The following is a 19,240-nucleotide window of genomic DNA, read 5'->3' as shown; positions in this document are numbered from 1 at the left end:
CTTTTTTTTTAAACTTGTAATTGCATTTGAATAGATTTTGAAGCTTCTCCTACTCATAAAGACCTTCGATTATGGTCATTCATACTACACCAAAGTAATTAATTAACAGATAAATAACTAAATGACAGAAAATTTCCTGTTTTGTTTATTGTTTTCTTACCCTGGGTCTACACTAAAACAATCAGATATATTCTACGAATTAACTGATACTTTCTCTTTTTCTGTATATTTAAATATTTAGTTTTTACAATTTGAATCAATCAATTTCCTTCGGGGCCAACCTTCGGGATCAATAAAGTTTCATTGAATTGAATTCAATTGAATGCTGACACATTTCTTTCATTTACCACAGCATCATTTATTTATCATGTAGAAAAACGAAGAAGTGCCCTTCTTTTTCTTATATTCAAATACGTCAGGGATTAAATGTGTAGCTAAACTTCTTCACGCTGACAGAAAGGGGACTTTCACCAGTCACCGGTCACCGGTCTGGTCCGAGTTTGACATCTCAGGGTTAGAGGAAGGCATCTTCAGTTTTGCCACTGCTGAGCTGACCTAAATGAATTTGCTCAAGTGGAGCTGACTCAGACTGTGTTTGTACTGGGCAGCTTCCAGGTATGAGCGAGTGGATCTGTGTGAGCAGGGTTTTACTGGGGAAGAGCCTTCATGCTCAGTGGAGCCTGGCTGAAAATGTTAAATAAAGACTTGACGCCTTCGTTCTTCCTATACCGTGCTATTTCCTTGTGCAAAGGCCTGTTGATTCTTTCTACCATGTTATTTCCATTTGCACAGCTGCCCCATTAGCAAATATATTTTCACATAACTATCTCATACTCATTCAACTGCGTGGTTTCAAGTAACTTAACTTCCCCTCTTATCTGAGTTTGCATTTCTGTTTTGTTGTTTTTTATCTGATAGGCCAGTGTCTAAAGGGAATCCTCATTTTATTACCATTCTTCAAGAGAATGAAAACGGTGGTCATTTATTAATTTGCACAACTCAAATCAAATATTTTGCACGTCTTCACCTGCGCTACCTTGTTACACGTGAAGCAGTATGGCATGTGGGGCATTTTCTTGTCAAACACCTGACTTCTTTAAGATGATTATGCAATCTGAAAACGCGGTTAAAATTTTAACGGCAGAACAAGACACAGACCATTCTCTGCACACATATTTTACAACAATGTATGTGTGAGCTGAAGCCACAAATAGAGAGACAAAGTAAAGATGCAAAAAAGAAGAAGTCACAAGAAATAAAAGATAAAAATTAACATTAACATACTCCTATATCATACACAAAGGGTAGCATGTGGCCTTGCTCACTGCTGAACCGTCAAACAGCTGTTTCAACAGCATTAGAGAGCATTAGGTAGTCCTGATGCATGTAAAAAAGAAAGTACACCCTCTTTTAATATATCAGGACATAATGAAAATACAGTCTGGTCCTTACCAGGTTCTAAAATGAGTTAAATAAAATCTTCATGATGTGTTACATTGTGTCATTATTGATTTAACAAAACCTAGTGTAAAATGAAAAATAGCCATGGGAATAACTAAACGGTAAATGGACCAGTATTTACATAATACCCTTCTACTCAGTTTGAGCATTCAAAGCAGCTTCTACTACAAATCTAATTCACCTAATCACACACGCATTCATACAGTGCTTTTGTATATACCTAAGCATTTTTATCTAACATTCACATGCAGATGGATGCACTGGGTGCAAACTTAAGTTCAGTAGCATGTCTGAAGATGCTCCAACACATGGACAGGAGGAACCAGGGAGGAACCAAGGACTGATGCACTGATCTTTTGATTAGTAGACACACTGCCTCAGCTTATATGAGACACCTTTCCTGGTTCCATAGGAATTTAGAGGGTAAGTAGCAGCCAGGTGCAGCCATTGTGAGCATCTCTGTGAAATCAGAAGTGTTGGAAGTTTGCAGGTCTGAAGCATTCAGGTGTTGGTTAACACAATACCAACAAAGACAACAATAGTGACTTTTTTGCTTCCCATTAGTCTGGGAAGGGTTATAAGGGCATCATTCAACAGCCAGAATGTTTATTCATAAGTGGAAAACATTCAAAACAGAGGAAGTCCTCATGAATTCACCCCAAGGTTAGACCGTGGTCAGACGAACCAGCAAAAACACATAAAGAGCTACATTTCAGACTTTACAGGCTTCTGTTAGCATTTTAAATGTTAAAGTTCATGACTTTTGGAAAAAGACAAGTATGGCTTGTTTGGAAGAGTTCTCAGGAGGAAGCCTCTTCTCTCTAAAAGAGCATGACAGCATGGCTTAGGTTGGCAAAATTGGCAAATCTCAACAAACCACAGGGCTTGTGGAACAATGTCCTGTGGAGAGACGAGGCTGAGGTGAAAGATGTTTGGCCACAGTGCACAGCACCAGATTTGGAGAAAAGCAAACACAGATTATCACAACCCCCCTTACAGCAGCTGTCACGGAGGTGACATTAAACTCCCGTGTATATCTATAACTATAATTTTTCAAGAAATGTGAAACTGTCTATCTGAGAGCTACAGCTCGGCTGAAATTGGGTCATACAACAGGACAATGATCCCAAGCACAGCAGCAAAGTGACAACAGAATGACTGAAAGAATCAGATTGCTGCAATGACATAGTCAAAGTCCAGACCTCAACCCGATTGAGATGCTGTGGTGGGACCTTAAGAGAACTGTGCATAAACGAATGTCTGCTAACTTTGATGAACTGAATGAACGCTGTGAAGATGAGAGAACAAATTTCCTCCACAACAATGTGAGAGGCTGATAAAGTCACACAGAAAATGTATTGCTGCTAAAGTGTTTCTGCAAGCTACTGAATCGTTTTTAACACTGCTTCTGCATTATGGTTTCATTTTTTTTAAATAAATAATGTAAAGGTGGAATAGATCATATGTTGTTGTTCATATAAACAGCTTTAGGACCTTAAGTCATCTGTAAGGACAAGATGATTTAAAAAAAAAAGTATTGATATGTACAGTAAAACCTTTTTCACGTGACTGTATACACAGTAAAGTCAAAGTTAGTGGTTACAACTAACCAGCAGGTCCTCAGGTTTGTAACCTAACGGCGGGCTTGTCAGGAGAGTTTGAAAACAGGAAGGAATATGCGTATCTGAAATGTCAAGTGCACAAAGATGCCTGCAGTTTTATCCCATATTTAAATAATTATACCCAGAATAAATGTGACTTTGAAGCTTTTTACTTCTTCACTCCCTCCATGTACAGATTGTTTACAGCCGAATCCTTCATGTCACCCTCTCCACATGTAAGCTTTAAATGACCAGCTTGCTCTGGACATCATTACATCATTAGACTCCAGTACCGTAACAACTATTATTTACCTCAAGGCAATGATAAACCTAGTGATTTACTGTGGCAGAGGACAGCTTTGCTTCATTTCTGAGCCTTGGCGTGTTTAAGTAAAGACCTGAGGGGCTTCGTATCTGTGGGTTTTTTTAATGATCTCAGTGTTTGTCTGAGTAGAAACCTCCCCAGCTACTTCACCCGTAAAGGTCAATTCCGTTTCCTCAACTATCTTTTATCAGCCTTTGGGTGTTGGTAGTCAAACACTGGAAACAACTGGTATTAATCAAGTGCAGGCCGTAAAGAGGTTGCGGACTGCAGTCCAGAGAGGAAGGATATGCCTGGAACAATGAAAGTCTTAAATCAAGGTGAGTCCTTTGATCACTTTGTAATTTAATCAGGTCTTGGCACACACGTACACACACACAGATTTACCAGTGCAGAGATCTGTGTCATTCTGAGGTCTCTTTTTCATCAGTTTTACTTCTCAGTTCTTAACTTACGTCACCTTATACTTTGATCTTAACCTTGTTCGACAGGTCAAATCCTGACTGTTTAAGAAGATCAATGGCAGCATTAGCTTAGAACAAAGACTGAAAACAAGGATAAACAGCTGCTCCGGCTCTGTCTAAAGATAACACAATGCATCATTTGTTTTTTGTGTTTTATCCATACAGGAAGCAAAGTTTAAATTAAAAAAAAAAACAACTGAAGCTGAAGTTTTACAGGCCTATCATGTGCATGAATCTTCTCTGCACAGGGATAGAGACTTTCTGTGATCTCTGCACCATTTTACGACTCAAGGGAAGACTCTGTCTGGCCAATAGAAAGGTCTGTACACCCTTAGTTCTGCGCAGATTAAAAAAAAATCCTATACGAATATTAAGTAATATTTTAAATCTGAGCTACACAGAATCACATATAAAGGTAAGATAAGCCCTTTCAGTAATGCTGAAAGAAAACCAGCAAATCCTTATTAACAAAAACAAAGACAATGGGGAGAAGAGGAAGTACCTTCCAACAGGAAGATGTCTCCTTCAAAGCCGAACTCGGAGAAGGTTTCCCATCAATCTCAACTGGCCAAAGTGAGGGTTAAAAGTGAAGAAAGAACTCAGACATATCTGCAGAAAGGTACAAGGGAATGCAGGGAAGTCAAAAGGCAATGCACAAAGTTTAGGAAATACAATGGCAGTGAAAGTGGGGCGAGTAGAAAGGAGCTCGGTGCACAGTGAGGGGTCATCAGCCTGACCTTGGTTCAAGGTCACTGGATCCAGTCCTAACTATAAGCTTTGAGAAAATACAAAGATTGAAGGCTAATCATAAGGAGAGTGGTTTCACAGAAGAAGACCCTGATATCTGAAGCCTCTACCTCCAGTTCTGCTTTTAGAAACTGAGGGCACCACCAACAAACCTACAATCTTTACTGGGACAATATGGTACTGTGGTGTCATTACGACATGACAGGGTCTGATCACTCAGGACTGTTTTATGCAAGGTGAATAATTATAGATTGTGAATATTAGAGGAGCTAATATGGGAGAAATATTGCCTCTCTTGCTAGAACTTTTACTGCAGCATTTTCAATCAGAAAGAAGCTTTTCAGGAAGCTACTGACAACCTGATAAAAGGGGAACTGCAATAGTTCAGCCTAAAAGTGATGAGTTTATGGACTCCTGTTTTTCAGCATCATTTGGCAACACTGAGCAGGATGAAAGGAGACAGTCCTTTACACTTTTTGAGTTTAGGCCAGCGCCTTTTTTCAGATCATTAGTTGCTGCTATCATCGCTGTCATGAGGTTGCAAGTCATAATGACAGATGCAAAAGACTTTATTAGCAATAACGTGCTGTACATTTTAATACTCAATGAAATAAAAAGAAACACTTAAATATTTACTTAAAAAAATCTACATTGTGCAACGTGACCAGGGCTGACCACTTGTAAACACCTGAAAACCGAGGGTGTGTTTGTGCTGCATTGGGGCGAGGAAGAAAAAATATAAGGAAAGAAACGCAGAACTAACCTTTTAAAATTTCTCACTGGCCATTTCTGCACCCCCCTAAAGACAAACTAAGCGTTTTATTATTAGTATTTTATCCTGGTAAGGACATTTGCTCCTCCGAGGCGAACTCTGACACACTCACACACCCCTTTCACACACTTTGACTGCTCAGGCGTTTAAAGCTGAGGCGTTGGGCAAGTTGCGACCAGCATGCACTAGCAGGTGATACAAGTTGTATTTTTTTTTTTGTTTTTAACACCTACCTGCCACTGGCTCCCACAGTTCCACCATATGGTGTTGCTGTTTTTTCTTCTTCAGTTGGACTTGTATGATTGTGTTTGTGGCATTCGTTTCCCACTAATACAGTTCTGTTAAAACCCTACGTCAGCATTTTTTTTTCTTGAGGCAATAACAAGAAATATGAGTAATCAGAACTCGCTGTGACAAAAACGAGTAAGTGTGATGCGACTAAAAAGACGTCGCCATGCCTTAGACCGTTCTCTGTATTTGGAGATTTTTCCAAGTTAAATGAATGCGCAGAGAAAATACTCCTAAATGGATCTTGTTTCTTGATAGAGAGGTGCTCCTGATTGATTGACTGATTTAATCATTTAATCATTGCCAAAAACCATAAACCACTGATAATGACATGACCTAGAGGACAGTGGATTTTAGAAATCAAATATGAGCTCAAACTTAAATTAAAAAGGGAGTTCAGCTGACAGCCAAAAGCTGCTCTCTTGACACTGTGGGACTGCTGGGAAGCGCTCTGGGCGTTTTCAGCAGTAGTTTCACCCCCCGCCCCCCTTTCACTTGCTGTTTCAATCTTGAGAGTAAACCTCTGTGAGGAGTCACTGTCTGCGCGACACAGCCAGGAGACGCAACGATGGAGCTTTTCTGCGTGTTTTTCTCCGCGCTTTTCGCCTATGTGGTCGGCGATGCCATCCCTCATCATGGAATCCACTGGACATACAAAGGTGGGCATTTTTCTTTCAGCGTGTCTGTATTAGTTTTAATATAATTTACGGCACTATTTTTTTTTAAATCCCCTAGAACTGTGCTTTCACTGGAGTTGAGGAGTGGTGCGTAAAGCGTGCGTAAAGCCGTTTATTGTGCAACACAATGAATTAACAAATAGCATTGTAAAAAAATAAAGTGATTGAAATGAAAATTGGGTTATTACTGTTTATTCACAAAGATCAAATTCCTTTGACTGCTTGGTGTCCCGGGTGACTTATTGGACAAATACTTTTCGGTTAACAGCTGGTTCACTCTTGTAAAAACCATGAAGGGACCATTTGGTGTACAGCGCAGCTGCTGCTAAGATTCTGGGGATGAATGTTATTTGAAGACGCAACATTATTCTCTTGAACAAGCCCCCGGCGTGCCAGGGAACCAGTAACATGTGAGCTAGGTGGTTAATCCATTTCAAAGAAGGCTAATGTAAATCGACAGTTCAAACAGTGTCAGTCTGTTCGTGCATGTATCTCACTCTAGGAACCTTTTGGCATTTAAGCGGATAATCAGCTGTCTGTTTTTCCATACAGAGGGCGCTTTGGATCAAATGCACTGGGCAACCCAGTACCCTGCGTGCGGCGGTAAGAAGCAGTCCCCGATTGACATCCAGCGGCGCAACGTTAGGCACAACCCTGACTTGTTACAATTGGAATTCAGCGGATATGACGCGCAGAAAGGGACTTTTCTCATGTCCAACAACGGGCACTCCGGTAAGAAAAGTCGGCAAAAATAATAATAGTAGCCTACAAAAAACCAAAAATTACCAAGTTTACTAAGTTCACTATTAACTTGCACAGAGACCACCAAACCACAGTTTTTTCTGCAATAGTTCCGGAACTATAAAGCCAATATTTACGTTGATGTTGAGGTAGAATTTGCATTTTTAGAAATCCTCTCTTTTATCTATATTTTCCGAGACTGCAATAGTTTTTGGAAAAGTCATCACTGCATCACATCGCATCAACAGCACTGATAACACTGACCAGCCTGCTGCTGAAATAAATGTAGGCTAAGGCTTTCCGGAAATCAGACATACAGCGGCAGCTATGTAAAGTATTCATGATTTGTGATGATATATTGGTGTCACCATCAGTTCAAATCGACCTACCTCCCAGTATGAAGATCACTGAGGGACTCCCGGGAAAGTACACAGCCGTCCAGATGCACCTGCACTGGGGTGGCTGGGACCTGGAGGCCAGCGGAGCAGAGCACACCATAGACGGGATCCGCTACATGGCAGAGGTAGGCTTACAAAACACAAAGGCTGGTCACTGCAGTAAAGCCAGGTTTTAATGTCCTCCTCATGCTCAACCAACAATTGAGATATATTATAAATGTAGGTGCAGAAGTTTAAAGGGATGTTGGGTTTCATCAGAATGGAAACCAGAATGACCTGCATCTAGTAATCAGCACTCGTTTGTGAAACCATTTCTGAGCTGCGCACAAGCAGCTTCATGTTGAACAGTTTTAAGACTTTCTTTCATTTCATCAAACAGCTGAACAATCGATTTGTTCTTAGATTAAAACTGAATTTAAAGTTAGTAAATGCATTTCTATCTCCTGATGTTTCCATCCAAATCGCAGGTCACTTAGCATATTTGGCACTTAACCTCTCCTGACTCTTAACCTTCTCTTCCAGCTGCATGTGGTCCATTACAACTCTGACAAGTACAAGAGCTTTACTGAGGCCAGAGATAAGCCAGACGGGCTTGCTGTCCTCGCCTTTTTCTATGAAGTACGTGAGCCACAAATACCCCTTCCTCTCTTCTCTCTCTAACCACTAGGCTCGTACACAACTGCACAGAGTACAAGTGTTCTGTTAGACAGAAGACCACAACTGACACTGTGAGAAGTTTAGAAAGTGAAAAATAACATACTTTGCAGTGAAAAAACATAAATTTGGCAAACAGTCTGACAGTCTTTGAAGTCTGCGATACTTTGTTCTGCTCATCCTGCCGGGTTATAGGCTTTATTGAGTCTTCAGCTACACGGCAGCACAGTGAATGAGCGCTTGTTTCCACCGGGCTGCTCTGGATCTCAGACAGCCTGTAACCTTCAGCTATGAGACGCTTCCTTTCCTTTCCTTTGAGAGGTCATCGCCACAGCAACACCACAGCTGGCATCTACTGTGGTAGCAGCAGTTTGGAGTCAAATAATTTAGATGCATCCAAGTGAGAGTTTAAATGCAACTGGGACTTTATTTTCACTTCTACAGCACTTTACTCATAAGTTAATATCTGACATCTATCAAAGAAGGAACATGAAACAGTCAGAATGACTAAAAATTATAACTTATCTATAAAAACATGACCAAAACTGCCAGATGTGTGCAACAGTCACAAGTGACTCATCAAATGTCGGTTGTTGTATTTTTTTTTTTTTTTTTAAAGAAATCAACTTTTTTTTGGTTTCTAGCTCTTTATAAAACAAGTTAATAAATCTGTATTTTTGGTTGTATTAATGCCTTTTAAGCATGTTAAATACAATTTTATGATGAATGTTAAAGCAACACAAAGGTTCTAAAAAACTGTAATAATCCTCTAAAGCCTGCATTTGTGGGGTCAAGTCAGAATTATTTCTTTTCAATGAAAATTTAATCATAAACTTTAACACAGCTTTGTTTTATTTTCTTTCCAGGATGGCCATTTTGAGAACACCTACTATAGTGATTTTATTGCAAACTTGAAGAAAATCAAGTATGCTGGTGAGTTACTCAATAAAACAAACAAACAAAAGAAAAAACCCACATTGCTCTACTTGGGGTCAGAATCCAAATGTGACCTCTAGCTGAGCCATAACTCACTGGTTTAGTTTAACGTGGTGTTTGTGTAACCCTCACAGGTCAGTCCATGAACATATCCAACCTTGATGTCCGCTCAATGCTCCCCGAGAACCTGAACCACTTCTTCAGATACCAGGGCTCCCTCACCACTCCGCCCTGCTACGAGAGCATCCTCTGGACTGTGTTTGATACGCCCATTACTCTTTCACACAACCAGGTAAGGCCGCCCAGAGAGCCCTCTGCTCCAAAACTATTTTTTTCAAGAACTGATGTTTTTTTAAAATAAAGTCATAAGCCTAAGTCCTAAGTGGAAAACTGTTGAAGGGAATTGGTTTCTTTTAAATCTATTTTGCTGCTGTGCCACAAACTTATCTGCTCTTCTGCGGCGTTCAGATCAGGAAACTGGAGAGCACACTGATGGACATGGACAACAAGACCCTCTGGAATGATTACCGCATTGCTCAGCCTCTCAATGGGCGTATTGTGGAGTCTTCTTTCTTGCCGCGCCTCGGGAAAGGAAGTGTGTAGCTTATCGTTACCACACGATTGCACAATGATGTTATTATTTTTATCCTTAGAACTGGTGTTGGGTGGAAGGAGATGTGCAAGCTTGAGTCTATTTCTCAGTGCTTCCTTTGACTGTTTGTTTTTTCAGCATTTTGTCGGCAAGATGAAATGGAATCCAGGCTCCACAAGATCGAGGGTCTGATAACATCCATTGGAAAGAACATTCATTCAGGTGCTTGCTCATCTTAAAAACTGCCAAACATAGCTATATGTAAGAGATGGCTGTATTTACTCTGCAGTGTTTGCTACTTTCTCATTTCTTCCCTTTAGGTGGATTTCACAGCTCAAGGCCTACCAGACATGGTGGGTGGTTTTAAAATTTGATATTGATCTGCAGTTAAAGTAAGATGGCGCTTCTCCAGCCTGATTCTTGTTTTCTGTCCTCAGAAACTGTCTCTTTGTTTCCTTTGGTGCTCAACTTTCGGGAGAAAGATTCTGGCAGTTATGCTTTGGCCAGCCTCAGCCACCCCATGGACCTGGACGCCTTCACCGTCTGCATGCACGTCCTGCCTCAGGTCGAAGGAGTCCACACCGTCATCTCCTACTCCAGCAACGGCAATGACAACGAGCTGATGATCTCCCTCGAAGAGGGCAGGGATGCGAGAGAAGTCGGCCTCTGGATTGGCAACGAGTTTGTCAACTTGCCGCACAACTTCAAGCCCAAGGACTGGGTGAACTACTGCATTACCTGGTCGTCGCACACCGGCGGTGCGGAGCTCTGGATTAACGGCATGGTGGGGGAGCAGCGGTACCTCAGAAGGGATTATACAATCAGATCTGGCGGTGTGTTCCTTCTGGGCAAAGACCAGGATGGCTTACTGGGAATCTTCAATGCTGATGGCTTTGTGGGGAAGATGACTGATGTCAACGTGTGGGACTATGTGCTGACCACAGCAGATATCCGAGACCAAATGCAATGCATGAATAACAGCATGGTGGTGGGAAATGTCTTCAGCTGGGGAAACACCAAACTGAGCATGTACGGAGGGGTGCAGCTGGACAGTCAGTACAGATGTTCCTGATGCTTCTGTTTGTATGAGCTTCAACATGCTGCAACAAGGCAGAATATCATCTGTTGATGTTGGGGATTTGATTGAATTGTTGGTGAAGGGTTCATGGTATGTTTTACAAAGGACAAAATGCTTTTCAAGGCGCCTACAGGCCAATATTAAAAAGACGTCACAGCTTGAGCCATGTACTGCATTCATATGTCATCAATAAAAGCTTACAAGAGACCTGCTGTCTGCTCACTGACTCCTTCACACGTCCTTAACGCTGCATCTAGTGCATACACCGACTCACAGCAAACCTTAGCCTGCATGAAAATCTACCAACATCTGCAGGCGCAAATACAAAGAAAAGGCACACAGAGGCATCTAAAATGAAAACACTGTCAAGTCTTCTACCACACACACACTCCCTCGCTCCACACCCGCAGCGAATACTTCCTCTTCTATCAATGTTCTCCTTCTTTCTTCAGAAGGGCGTGGCCTTCTGTGCATCCTGTGGGCTCTCTTTGAGCTCTTTCAGCGGCAGATCGCCGTCACCCAGATTTAACTCCACTTTGTTCCTCTTTGCAAACATCTGGAAGACCTCCAGGAAGGTCTTCTTCTTTGTTTCGGGCACCACCAGCCAGATGTAGATCAGGGTGACCAGACAGATGACGGCAAAAATGATGAAGCTGTAGGGGCCCAGGCCTCGCTGGGGAGAGAAGGAGAGGAAATGTGATTTCTGGGTCCTCGACATGAAATGTAAATATGTCAGGAAGACAAACAGAGCAAACAAGGTGAGGTCAAAAGTGAAACACTGCTCTTTATAGATGTTTCACAAGCATCTTCTTCCCTTGATTACACTTTCAGGTTTAAACATGTAAGAGGAAGTAAACATGAGATGAAGCTTATGTTTATATCTAAGATCACGTCATTCAGTGAAAACTCCTACACATAATGTCTCCTCATTTAAGATTTTACAATATGTTTTCTGGTGTTATAATATTCAAGCTCCGACATTATGTTTCAGGCGTTGTAAATGCAGTAAAAAATGTTTCTGGCACTCTCTGCATGTTTGCATTCCTCATGTATCTTCCTCCTCCTCATTCCCTATGTTGTGCCTCTTCTTGTCCTCCTCTTATTTTGTTTTCTCTGTCTGTGTTTGTGTATGAGGAGTAGGTGAGCCACTCCCTTTCCAGTTTTTCCCACTTCACTCGATGACCGAAACCAACACTGTTCTCTTGTGCTTAGATCCACCAGCTTCCCACCTGCCTGCCTGTTTTAATCAGCTGATTTGATCACCCCTGGCTCCAGTCTGCCCTGTTTACTGTGAGTCAAACAACAAGCCAGCTTTGCACACAGAAACTGTTCCTGACTAGTTCAGCAGCCAGCAACACTAAACCATCCACCCAAGAAAAATCACTCCTTTTTTGAGCATGCACAATAAATGTTCTAAATGTCACCTAAGGTGAAGTGTGCATCAGGTAGGTGAGTGATAGGTCCAAACTGCATTCTCTAGCATGACAGCAATCAATAATAAACAGGAGGAACCAACTGGTTTTTTTGTTTTGTTCTCAGTTTGATACCTGAATCAAACCTCGGCCTCCATCTCATCCTATCCCCAGCATCCTCCTGTGTCACACAACTTTCTGCATGTCCTCCTTCACTACATCCATAGATCTCCTCTGTGTTCTTTCTCTTTTCCTCCTACCTGCCAGCTCGCCAGCTTGCTTGCAAATCTATGCAAACTGAAAAGAAAATATCAAAGTAATCCAATTATAAGTGACACAAAGGATCACAATATATCGAGGACATAAACTGCCTTGCTGGTTATGCTTGATAAAACATCTGGAACTAATTCCACTGAAGTCTGAACCTGTAAAAATTGAGTGACTAACCTCGAGGAAGGGAAAGATTAAACCAACGACGAAGTTGGAGAGCCAGTGGACGGAGCCGGCCACCATGAACGCCGCAGGCCTGGCTGTTTGCCGGAACATCTCAGTGGCCACCACATAAGGAATGGGACCTGCAGAACAAAAATGCAATTAACCACAACCAAAACACTCGAGACAGACATCATCAGTCTTCACAGTCAGAGAGGATGCTCATGTCTCAAACAAACTGAGTGCTGATGTACAAACTTTGATTATATGCCTGGTTACATCTAAACAACACTTCAGCTAATGGAGCGCCCTGCTGTAATCAGTATGTGTGTAAATACCAACAGGTCTACTCAGACAGACTCACTCGGCCCTATGGCATGTCCGATGACGTAGACGATGACAGAGGCAATGCTGACATAGGGCATCCATGTCACAGTCTCCTGCAAACACAGACAAGCAGCTCTCAGTAACTATTCCTTCTGATGTTTGTAAGCAGGAGCAACATTAACGGCTCCACATGGAGGCCTTGAGGATCAAAGGCAGATGATTAATGTGCCTACTCTCCATTGTGTCTCTAAATTGTGCCTTTACTGCTGCTGAAAATGACGCCTGTCTGAAAACATTGGCTCCAGGTGAGGTTGCAGGTTTGAAGGAGGGCAGCACTGCGTTTGCGGTTCTCTCTAATAGTCAGTGTTTAGTGTCAGGTGTCATGGCTCCTGCAAACAAAGGGGCCAAAATATCACTTTACTGTCTCAGACCATGATGGGAATCCTAGACGTACAACATGATTACAGGCTGGTAATCTGTAGCACAGTGACACCGTTTGTTATTTTGGCTTTTTACTGGTTGCGTCTTGTTTAATTATTTTGCCAATCTGTCATCATGTCCTATTCTGCTGTTCCTTAGCTGTCCTGCAGGAGTTCTCACTGTGGCTTTTCAGAAATGGCCAAAACATGGGGATAAAGTGCAGGTGAAATTAAATCAAACATACAAAGATTACATCTTTAAATGGCTATCATGGTTGTCTTTGGCTCTGATCACTACTCGACTCAGCGCCACAGCTAATTATGGATATCCAATGAAACTCTCAACCTGGTAGCAGAACACAAAAGAACAAAACTGGTTGACTTTGATTCAGTAATCAAAGTCAAATTATTTAATTATTTACTATATTATTTTTAGTTACTATATTTATTATTATATTTATTAGTTGCTGCTTACTCAATCTACAAGTGCGCAGGATGATGAAGAGGGACGCATTCTGGGAAAGTGGTTGGAGACCTGAAGAAGCATTGTCAAGGCATGAAAACTGCACACTCTACTACATGTTGCGAGGTCTAAGTGACAAGTTGAATTCCACCAACGACAACACCAAGAAAGCAGATGGTACCTTTGTGCGCTCCAAACACCTTCATTGTTGGAAAGAACATGGCCTCTACAACCATGACCCAGGCCCAACTACAGTGCCTCCCGAAATCGACCCCCACCATTTCCCATTGTCGGACACCGAACCAACAATCGAAGAAGTCAAGCATATGAATGGGAAAACACCCAGGCTAGACCACGTCGCTGCAGAGGCAATCAAAACAGGAGGGGATATCCTCATTTCTCAACTGCATGGACTAATTCGACTGATCTGGAGAACAGAGGAGAAGGTAAAGGCCACAGCCGTGAGTGCAAGAACTACCGTGAAATTAGCCTCTGTTCCACCACTGGTAAGATCACAATGAAAATCATCCGGTTGCGCCTGCAAAAACATTGTGAGCAGTAAAGCAAAGAAGAGCAAGCCTGTTTTCGACCTGGGAGGGATTGCTGCAATCAGATTTTCATTCTTCGCCAACTGATCAACTAAAGAGTTCAATGTAGACAGAGGACAGGGATTGTGTTCATCGACTGCAAATCGAAGATGATCTTAAACAACAATATCTATCCATCGAGCAAGCAAAGGTCAAGGCCATAGATCGCAAGGCCTTGAAATACATCGTTGACCAAGCTGGAACCCCTACGGCACCCACAGCCTTGTATTGGCTTCATAGACCTCCTTTGCCAACTGCTAGGTAGGGACAAAAGAAAAAGAAAAAAAAACGAATCATTGTTGTCTGACCTCCAATCCACCTGCATCCAGTTTCCTGCCATTTATCATGTGCCAGATGTTTGGTTCAGCTTTCTTTTTTGTTTTTTTAAATCACCAGAAGCCCTTCCTGTCACAGTCCCAAAGGGATTTGGGTCTCCTCACGGCACTGAACTGGGATGATTTGATCTCTAAACCACTACACTATGGAGACAAAGCTGTTTTTAATCTCTCATTTTCAGAAAACACATTCAGCAAAATTGGACAAATGAATAGCAGTTTCATGATCAGGTGCAGTCTTTACTCTTGTTCAAATTAAACTGATAACATATGTGCTTAATTTTTTAATTTAAACAGGACAAACTATAAAGTGTACAGGGCTATACTGTACACTTGATCTGTGCTCAGATCCGAAGTGATCAGACAACACTTCACAGTAAAAATGGATAAAAACCCAAAGCATACCACAAAAGGGACCCAATAGTTTCACAAAGAAGAAGAAGAAATCCTTTGATGGCCTGATCTCAACTTTGCAGTTACAGTAGATGAAGAACGATGTATAAAACATAGCCTTGAACAGATATTGGATAAGTTTTTGTTAAACCACTTAAGTAAAAGCTGAAAGTTTTTATTTCATTTATATGTCATTTACAAATGTGTAAGAGGAAAAATACAAAAACCTGTTTGTAGAGGCCTTTTCAACAATGCAGGTTCAAACTGGGACCCAAGACCAACACTGAGGTGATGTTTTTGTGATGCTTTTGTAGTGAAGTAGATTTTGGGTAGGTTGGTTTCTTACGTGATGTCCACGAATGCAGCGCTAACATCCACACCCTTCCCAGCCAATAATTAGAGGACGTTATAAGAAAGAGCTGGGCTTCACTAACAGAGAGCCATTTGGCATTCTTTCCCTGTCCAAGGTGGCCAAGAGCGTTAGGCGGCTAAGCACTGCAGAGCGGTTTTATTTCTTCAGGAAAGCTGCTCATTTTAGTATTGCCCTTTAAAAAGTGGATCGTGCCACACTGTTGTAGGCTTGTTGTTGTTTTATGGACTGGCCTTGACTGGCTCCTGGTTTTATGGTCTTTTTTACTCTGAATTGTTTGTATTTTGATCATGCTTTTATAAAGAATTGTATCTTAGGGTGTATTTGTTCTTGTTTTGTTTACATCTCTTTTACTGACTTGTTTGATCTTTTATGTTTTTTTGGGTTTTTTTGCCTTAATGGCGGTACGGCCGCTTGTTGTGGGGCTAGGCACGTGAGGTGGAATCCCCCTGATACATGAGAGTGTACACACTGGGAAATAGGTAGATTGGACCCTTTAGATTGCAGTGAGAGTGACAGTGAGGTTTGCAGTGAAACTACACGTGTGAGTAATTGATGGCACCCTTGGTCACTCCTCTCTGTAGGTTGCCTCCTCAAGTTGCCGGTCTCCACTATTTTGTTCAGTTATTTTACCAAAATGCTATTTTACTAGAGTAGCACCGTAGCAGTGAGCCTTGTCTTTTTAATCATTGTTTGTTAATAAAGTGTTTAATTATCGGTCTTGCATTGTCAGCCCTGCTACCTTAAGAAGTTCTCTTATTTTACAGGTCTATGCTTTTACTAGTTTTTCCTAATAAATATTGATTGTAAAAATGTTCTGCCTCACCTCTGCTTGCTAATAACGAGCTTCTGTAACTAGTATGGCATTTGCATTGGCTATAGAAATCTCTCCTGGGGTGTAACTCCCTCCCCAGGTGGCGTTGTCAACACCCTTTAGTCATCTTTACTGGTTATCCTCCTTTGCGCCACCACATTCTGATAAAAGTCCATCCATTTTGACTTAAATGGATGAAAGATGAGTGGGGGGAAAAGCCATAATCATGGTCTCAACAGCAGCAGTGCCTCTATTTTTTTTATTGCAGTTAAAACCATGAGTAACACCTTCATAATGTGCTCTTCATTGATTAATTATTCAATAGAGCTGGAACCCAATGGGGACAAAGTGCAGGTGAGGGAACAAAATTAAAATGAAACAGATAAAGATGAAGTCTTTAAAGGCCTGTCTATAGCTGCAATTAAATCAACCTCATGCGGCATTACTCTCTGATCCTGAGAGGTCTTACAAATCTCCTCTGATTCTTTCAAGGTTGGGGAACTAATAACTGAACCACTAGAGGGCAGCAGAGTGACAGGTTGCAGGCATTAGTAGTGCTGACAGGTCTGTACCATACCTGCAAGTTGAGTGCGACAGTGAGCAGCACACAGGCTCCGCAGCAGATCCCAAAACCACAGAGGAGGAGCAGGCGGCGACCTGAGGCTTCCACGATGAACACCTGGGATGACAAAACCCCCGTTCACAGTGGTTATCTCTATCTCACATGATCAAACAGCAGACAGACAAACAGCTCCTCCCCTCAGCTTTGCTGGGTACCTACAGCAGTTACACTCATAAAGACATTCACTGCTCCCGTTCCCACTGTGACATACTGGATGTCACTCTCCCTGACTCCTGCAGAGCCGTATATGCTGTCGGCATAGTAGTAGATCTGAGAGAAAAGAGAGAAATGCATTATGGTTATAACACAACAGCCTGTGAATAAGCAAGAACATAGATGTTGGCACCCTCATATCTCTCTGACCTTTTACGGACGATACCTATCAACACCATTACTGAGACTAACCACCTGATCCTGTCACGGCGAATAGAGTGAACCGTGTGGGGAAAGATAAATGAGGATCCACACGCAGGCACTCGCTGAAGGTGTGAAGGTGGTTTATTGTAGAACAAAGGTGGGAATGGCAACACGGAACAAAACTGATCTATACTGAGACAAACTAAACTATTGAGCAATACTGGAAGAGCATATTGGAGAAGGACGCAACACATAAAAGTGGCTAGTGGATCTAAGAGCAGACCACAGCAACCTGGCTCAAGAAGCTGACTCCACTCTATGAGTGTCTGGCAGTACAAGTGAGCCAGCTGCTAGTCAGTGAGAGACACCCAGAATGGCTAAACGAAGGCCGGACAGTCCTGATCCTCAAGGACCTCCAGAAGGGACCAGTCCCATCCAACTACTAGCAATAACCTCCCTTAGTACCACATGGAAGCTCCTGTCAGGCATCATAGCGGCCAAGATAAACAGGCACAAGGCTCATTAAGTGAGCAGGGTACAGAAAGGGATTGGCAGGAATAACAGAGGAGCATAAATCCACCCACTGGTAGACAGAGCAGTCGCCTGCAAGGCCAGACTGACCAACCTGTGCACTGCCTGGATTGATTACAAGAACTGGATGGTCCATATGACTGCATCCCCCACACCTGAGATCCTAAAAGCTTCACCAGGAACTCAATGGGGATGTGGCATAAAATACTAGAGGCCAACTTCAAGTCAATAGCACAAGTCACCACAAGCTTCTCCAGCTTCTCATGTTCCTTCTTCCTGATGTTGCTGTCATTCGGTATCGTTACATCTGTCACCACAGCCATCTTCTTCTGTTTGTCTACCATCACTATGTCTGGTTGGTTAGCCACCACTATTTTGTTCATCTGTGTCTGGACGTCCCACAGGATCTTAGCTCGGCCATTCTCCTCCACCCTAGGGGGCGTATCCCATTTTGAGCTTTTGACTTCCAGGCCATACTTGGCACAGATGTTTCTGTATACTATGCCAGCCACTTGGTTATGGCGTTCCATGTATGCCCTGCCTGCTAGCATTTTGCTGCCATGTGCTGGATATTCTCAGGGGCATCTTTACACAGCCTGCACCTGGGGTCTTGCCTGGTGTAATAGACCCCAGCCTCTATGGATCTTGACTACACTTCTCCAGTCTGAACGACATTCCGATGTCATCGTTGTATCCTGGTGGTGTGGATCAGTGAATTGATATCTCGTTCACTCTTTGCATGCAGCTTGATGTCATCCATGTACAGGAGGTGGCTGAAAACTGCTCCATTCCATAGCCAGACTTGTCAATGATCTCACTGAGGGGGTTCAGGACTATGCAGAACAGCAGTAGGGAGAGGTCATCACCTTCTTACATCCCACATTTGATGGTGACTTGTGCTATTGGCTTGAAGTTTTACTTGCATCTATTTTACTTGCATCTATTTGAAAAAGTGAGTTTAAACAAAACAAATTATATGCTGGAATATGCAGAAAATAGATTTAAATGTTAAACAAATTTCTTCCATTCAGAGAATGTTGGATATAATTTAGTTTTTGCTTGATACAATGTGCATAAAGTTAAAATATTAAAACTAATAAAATGAGTTTTAAAAAGAGAAATTTTCATTTCATGGAATTTTATATAATGAAATATGCAGAAAAAAGAGAATTGGACTGAAATGTCTATTGTTTTATAACATATTCAGGTTGTGTATTATGTTTTTAAAAGCAACTAAGTAATAAAGTAACTAATTACTTTTGAAAATAAGTAATCAGAACACTTTATTAAAGGAAATTGTGTAAAGTAACGGGATTACTTTATTGGAGAAGTAATCAGTATTAGCAACTAATTACTATTTTCAAGTAACTTGACCAACACTGCTCATAGATATTTACAATCTTTATATTTGAAGATATTCCTAAATTAAACGAATGCGCAGAGAAAA

At 41.8% G+C, this 19,240-nt stretch overlaps 2 protein-coding genes across 2 annotated transcripts; one reads left to right on the top strand and one right to left on the bottom strand.

Moving 5' to 3' along the window:
* The first annotated feature begins 6,152 nt into the window (after positions 1 to 6,152).
* Positions 6,153 to 10,938, top strand: ca6 (carbonic anhydrase VI). The gene is made up of 10 exons (XM_082517886.1): positions 6,153 to 6,314; positions 6,885 to 7,064; positions 7,448 to 7,596; positions 7,994 to 8,089; positions 8,992 to 9,058; positions 9,196 to 9,353; positions 9,530 to 9,656; positions 9,792 to 9,875; positions 9,974 to 10,006; positions 10,091 to 10,938. Exons 1-10 carry the CDS (start codon positions 6,224 to 6,226, stop codon positions 10,723 to 10,725), a joined length of 1,620 nt encoding a protein of 539 aa, XP_082374012.1. The 5' UTR covers positions 6,153 to 6,223; the 3' UTR covers positions 10,726 to 10,938.
* Positions 10,939 to 11,040: 102 nt separating this feature from the next.
* LOC309697696 (solute carrier family 2, facilitated glucose transporter member 5-like) lies at positions 11,041 to 17,751 on the bottom strand (the record flags this gene model as incomplete). Its single annotated transcript, XM_082519814.1, has 6 exons — positions 11,041 to 11,404; positions 12,591 to 12,718; positions 12,940 to 13,015; positions 16,861 to 16,962; positions 17,065 to 17,175; positions 17,728 to 17,751. The coding sequence occupies 6 exons, from the start codon at positions 17,749 to 17,751 to the stop codon at positions 11,180 to 11,182; spliced, it is 666 nt and encodes a 221-aa protein (XP_082375940.1). The 3' UTR covers positions 11,041 to 11,179.
* Positions 17,752 to 19,240: the final 1,489 nt, after the last annotated feature.

Source organism: Aulonocara stuartgranti (genome assembly GCF_965226115.1).
Source record: "Aulonocara stuartgranti genome assembly, chromosome: 20".
Lineage (NCBI taxonomy): Eukaryota > Metazoa > Chordata > Actinopteri > Cichliformes > Cichlidae > Aulonocara > Aulonocara stuartgranti.
Note: the sequence above shows the minus strand (reverse complement) of the source record. Positions and strands in the feature narration are given on the sequence as shown.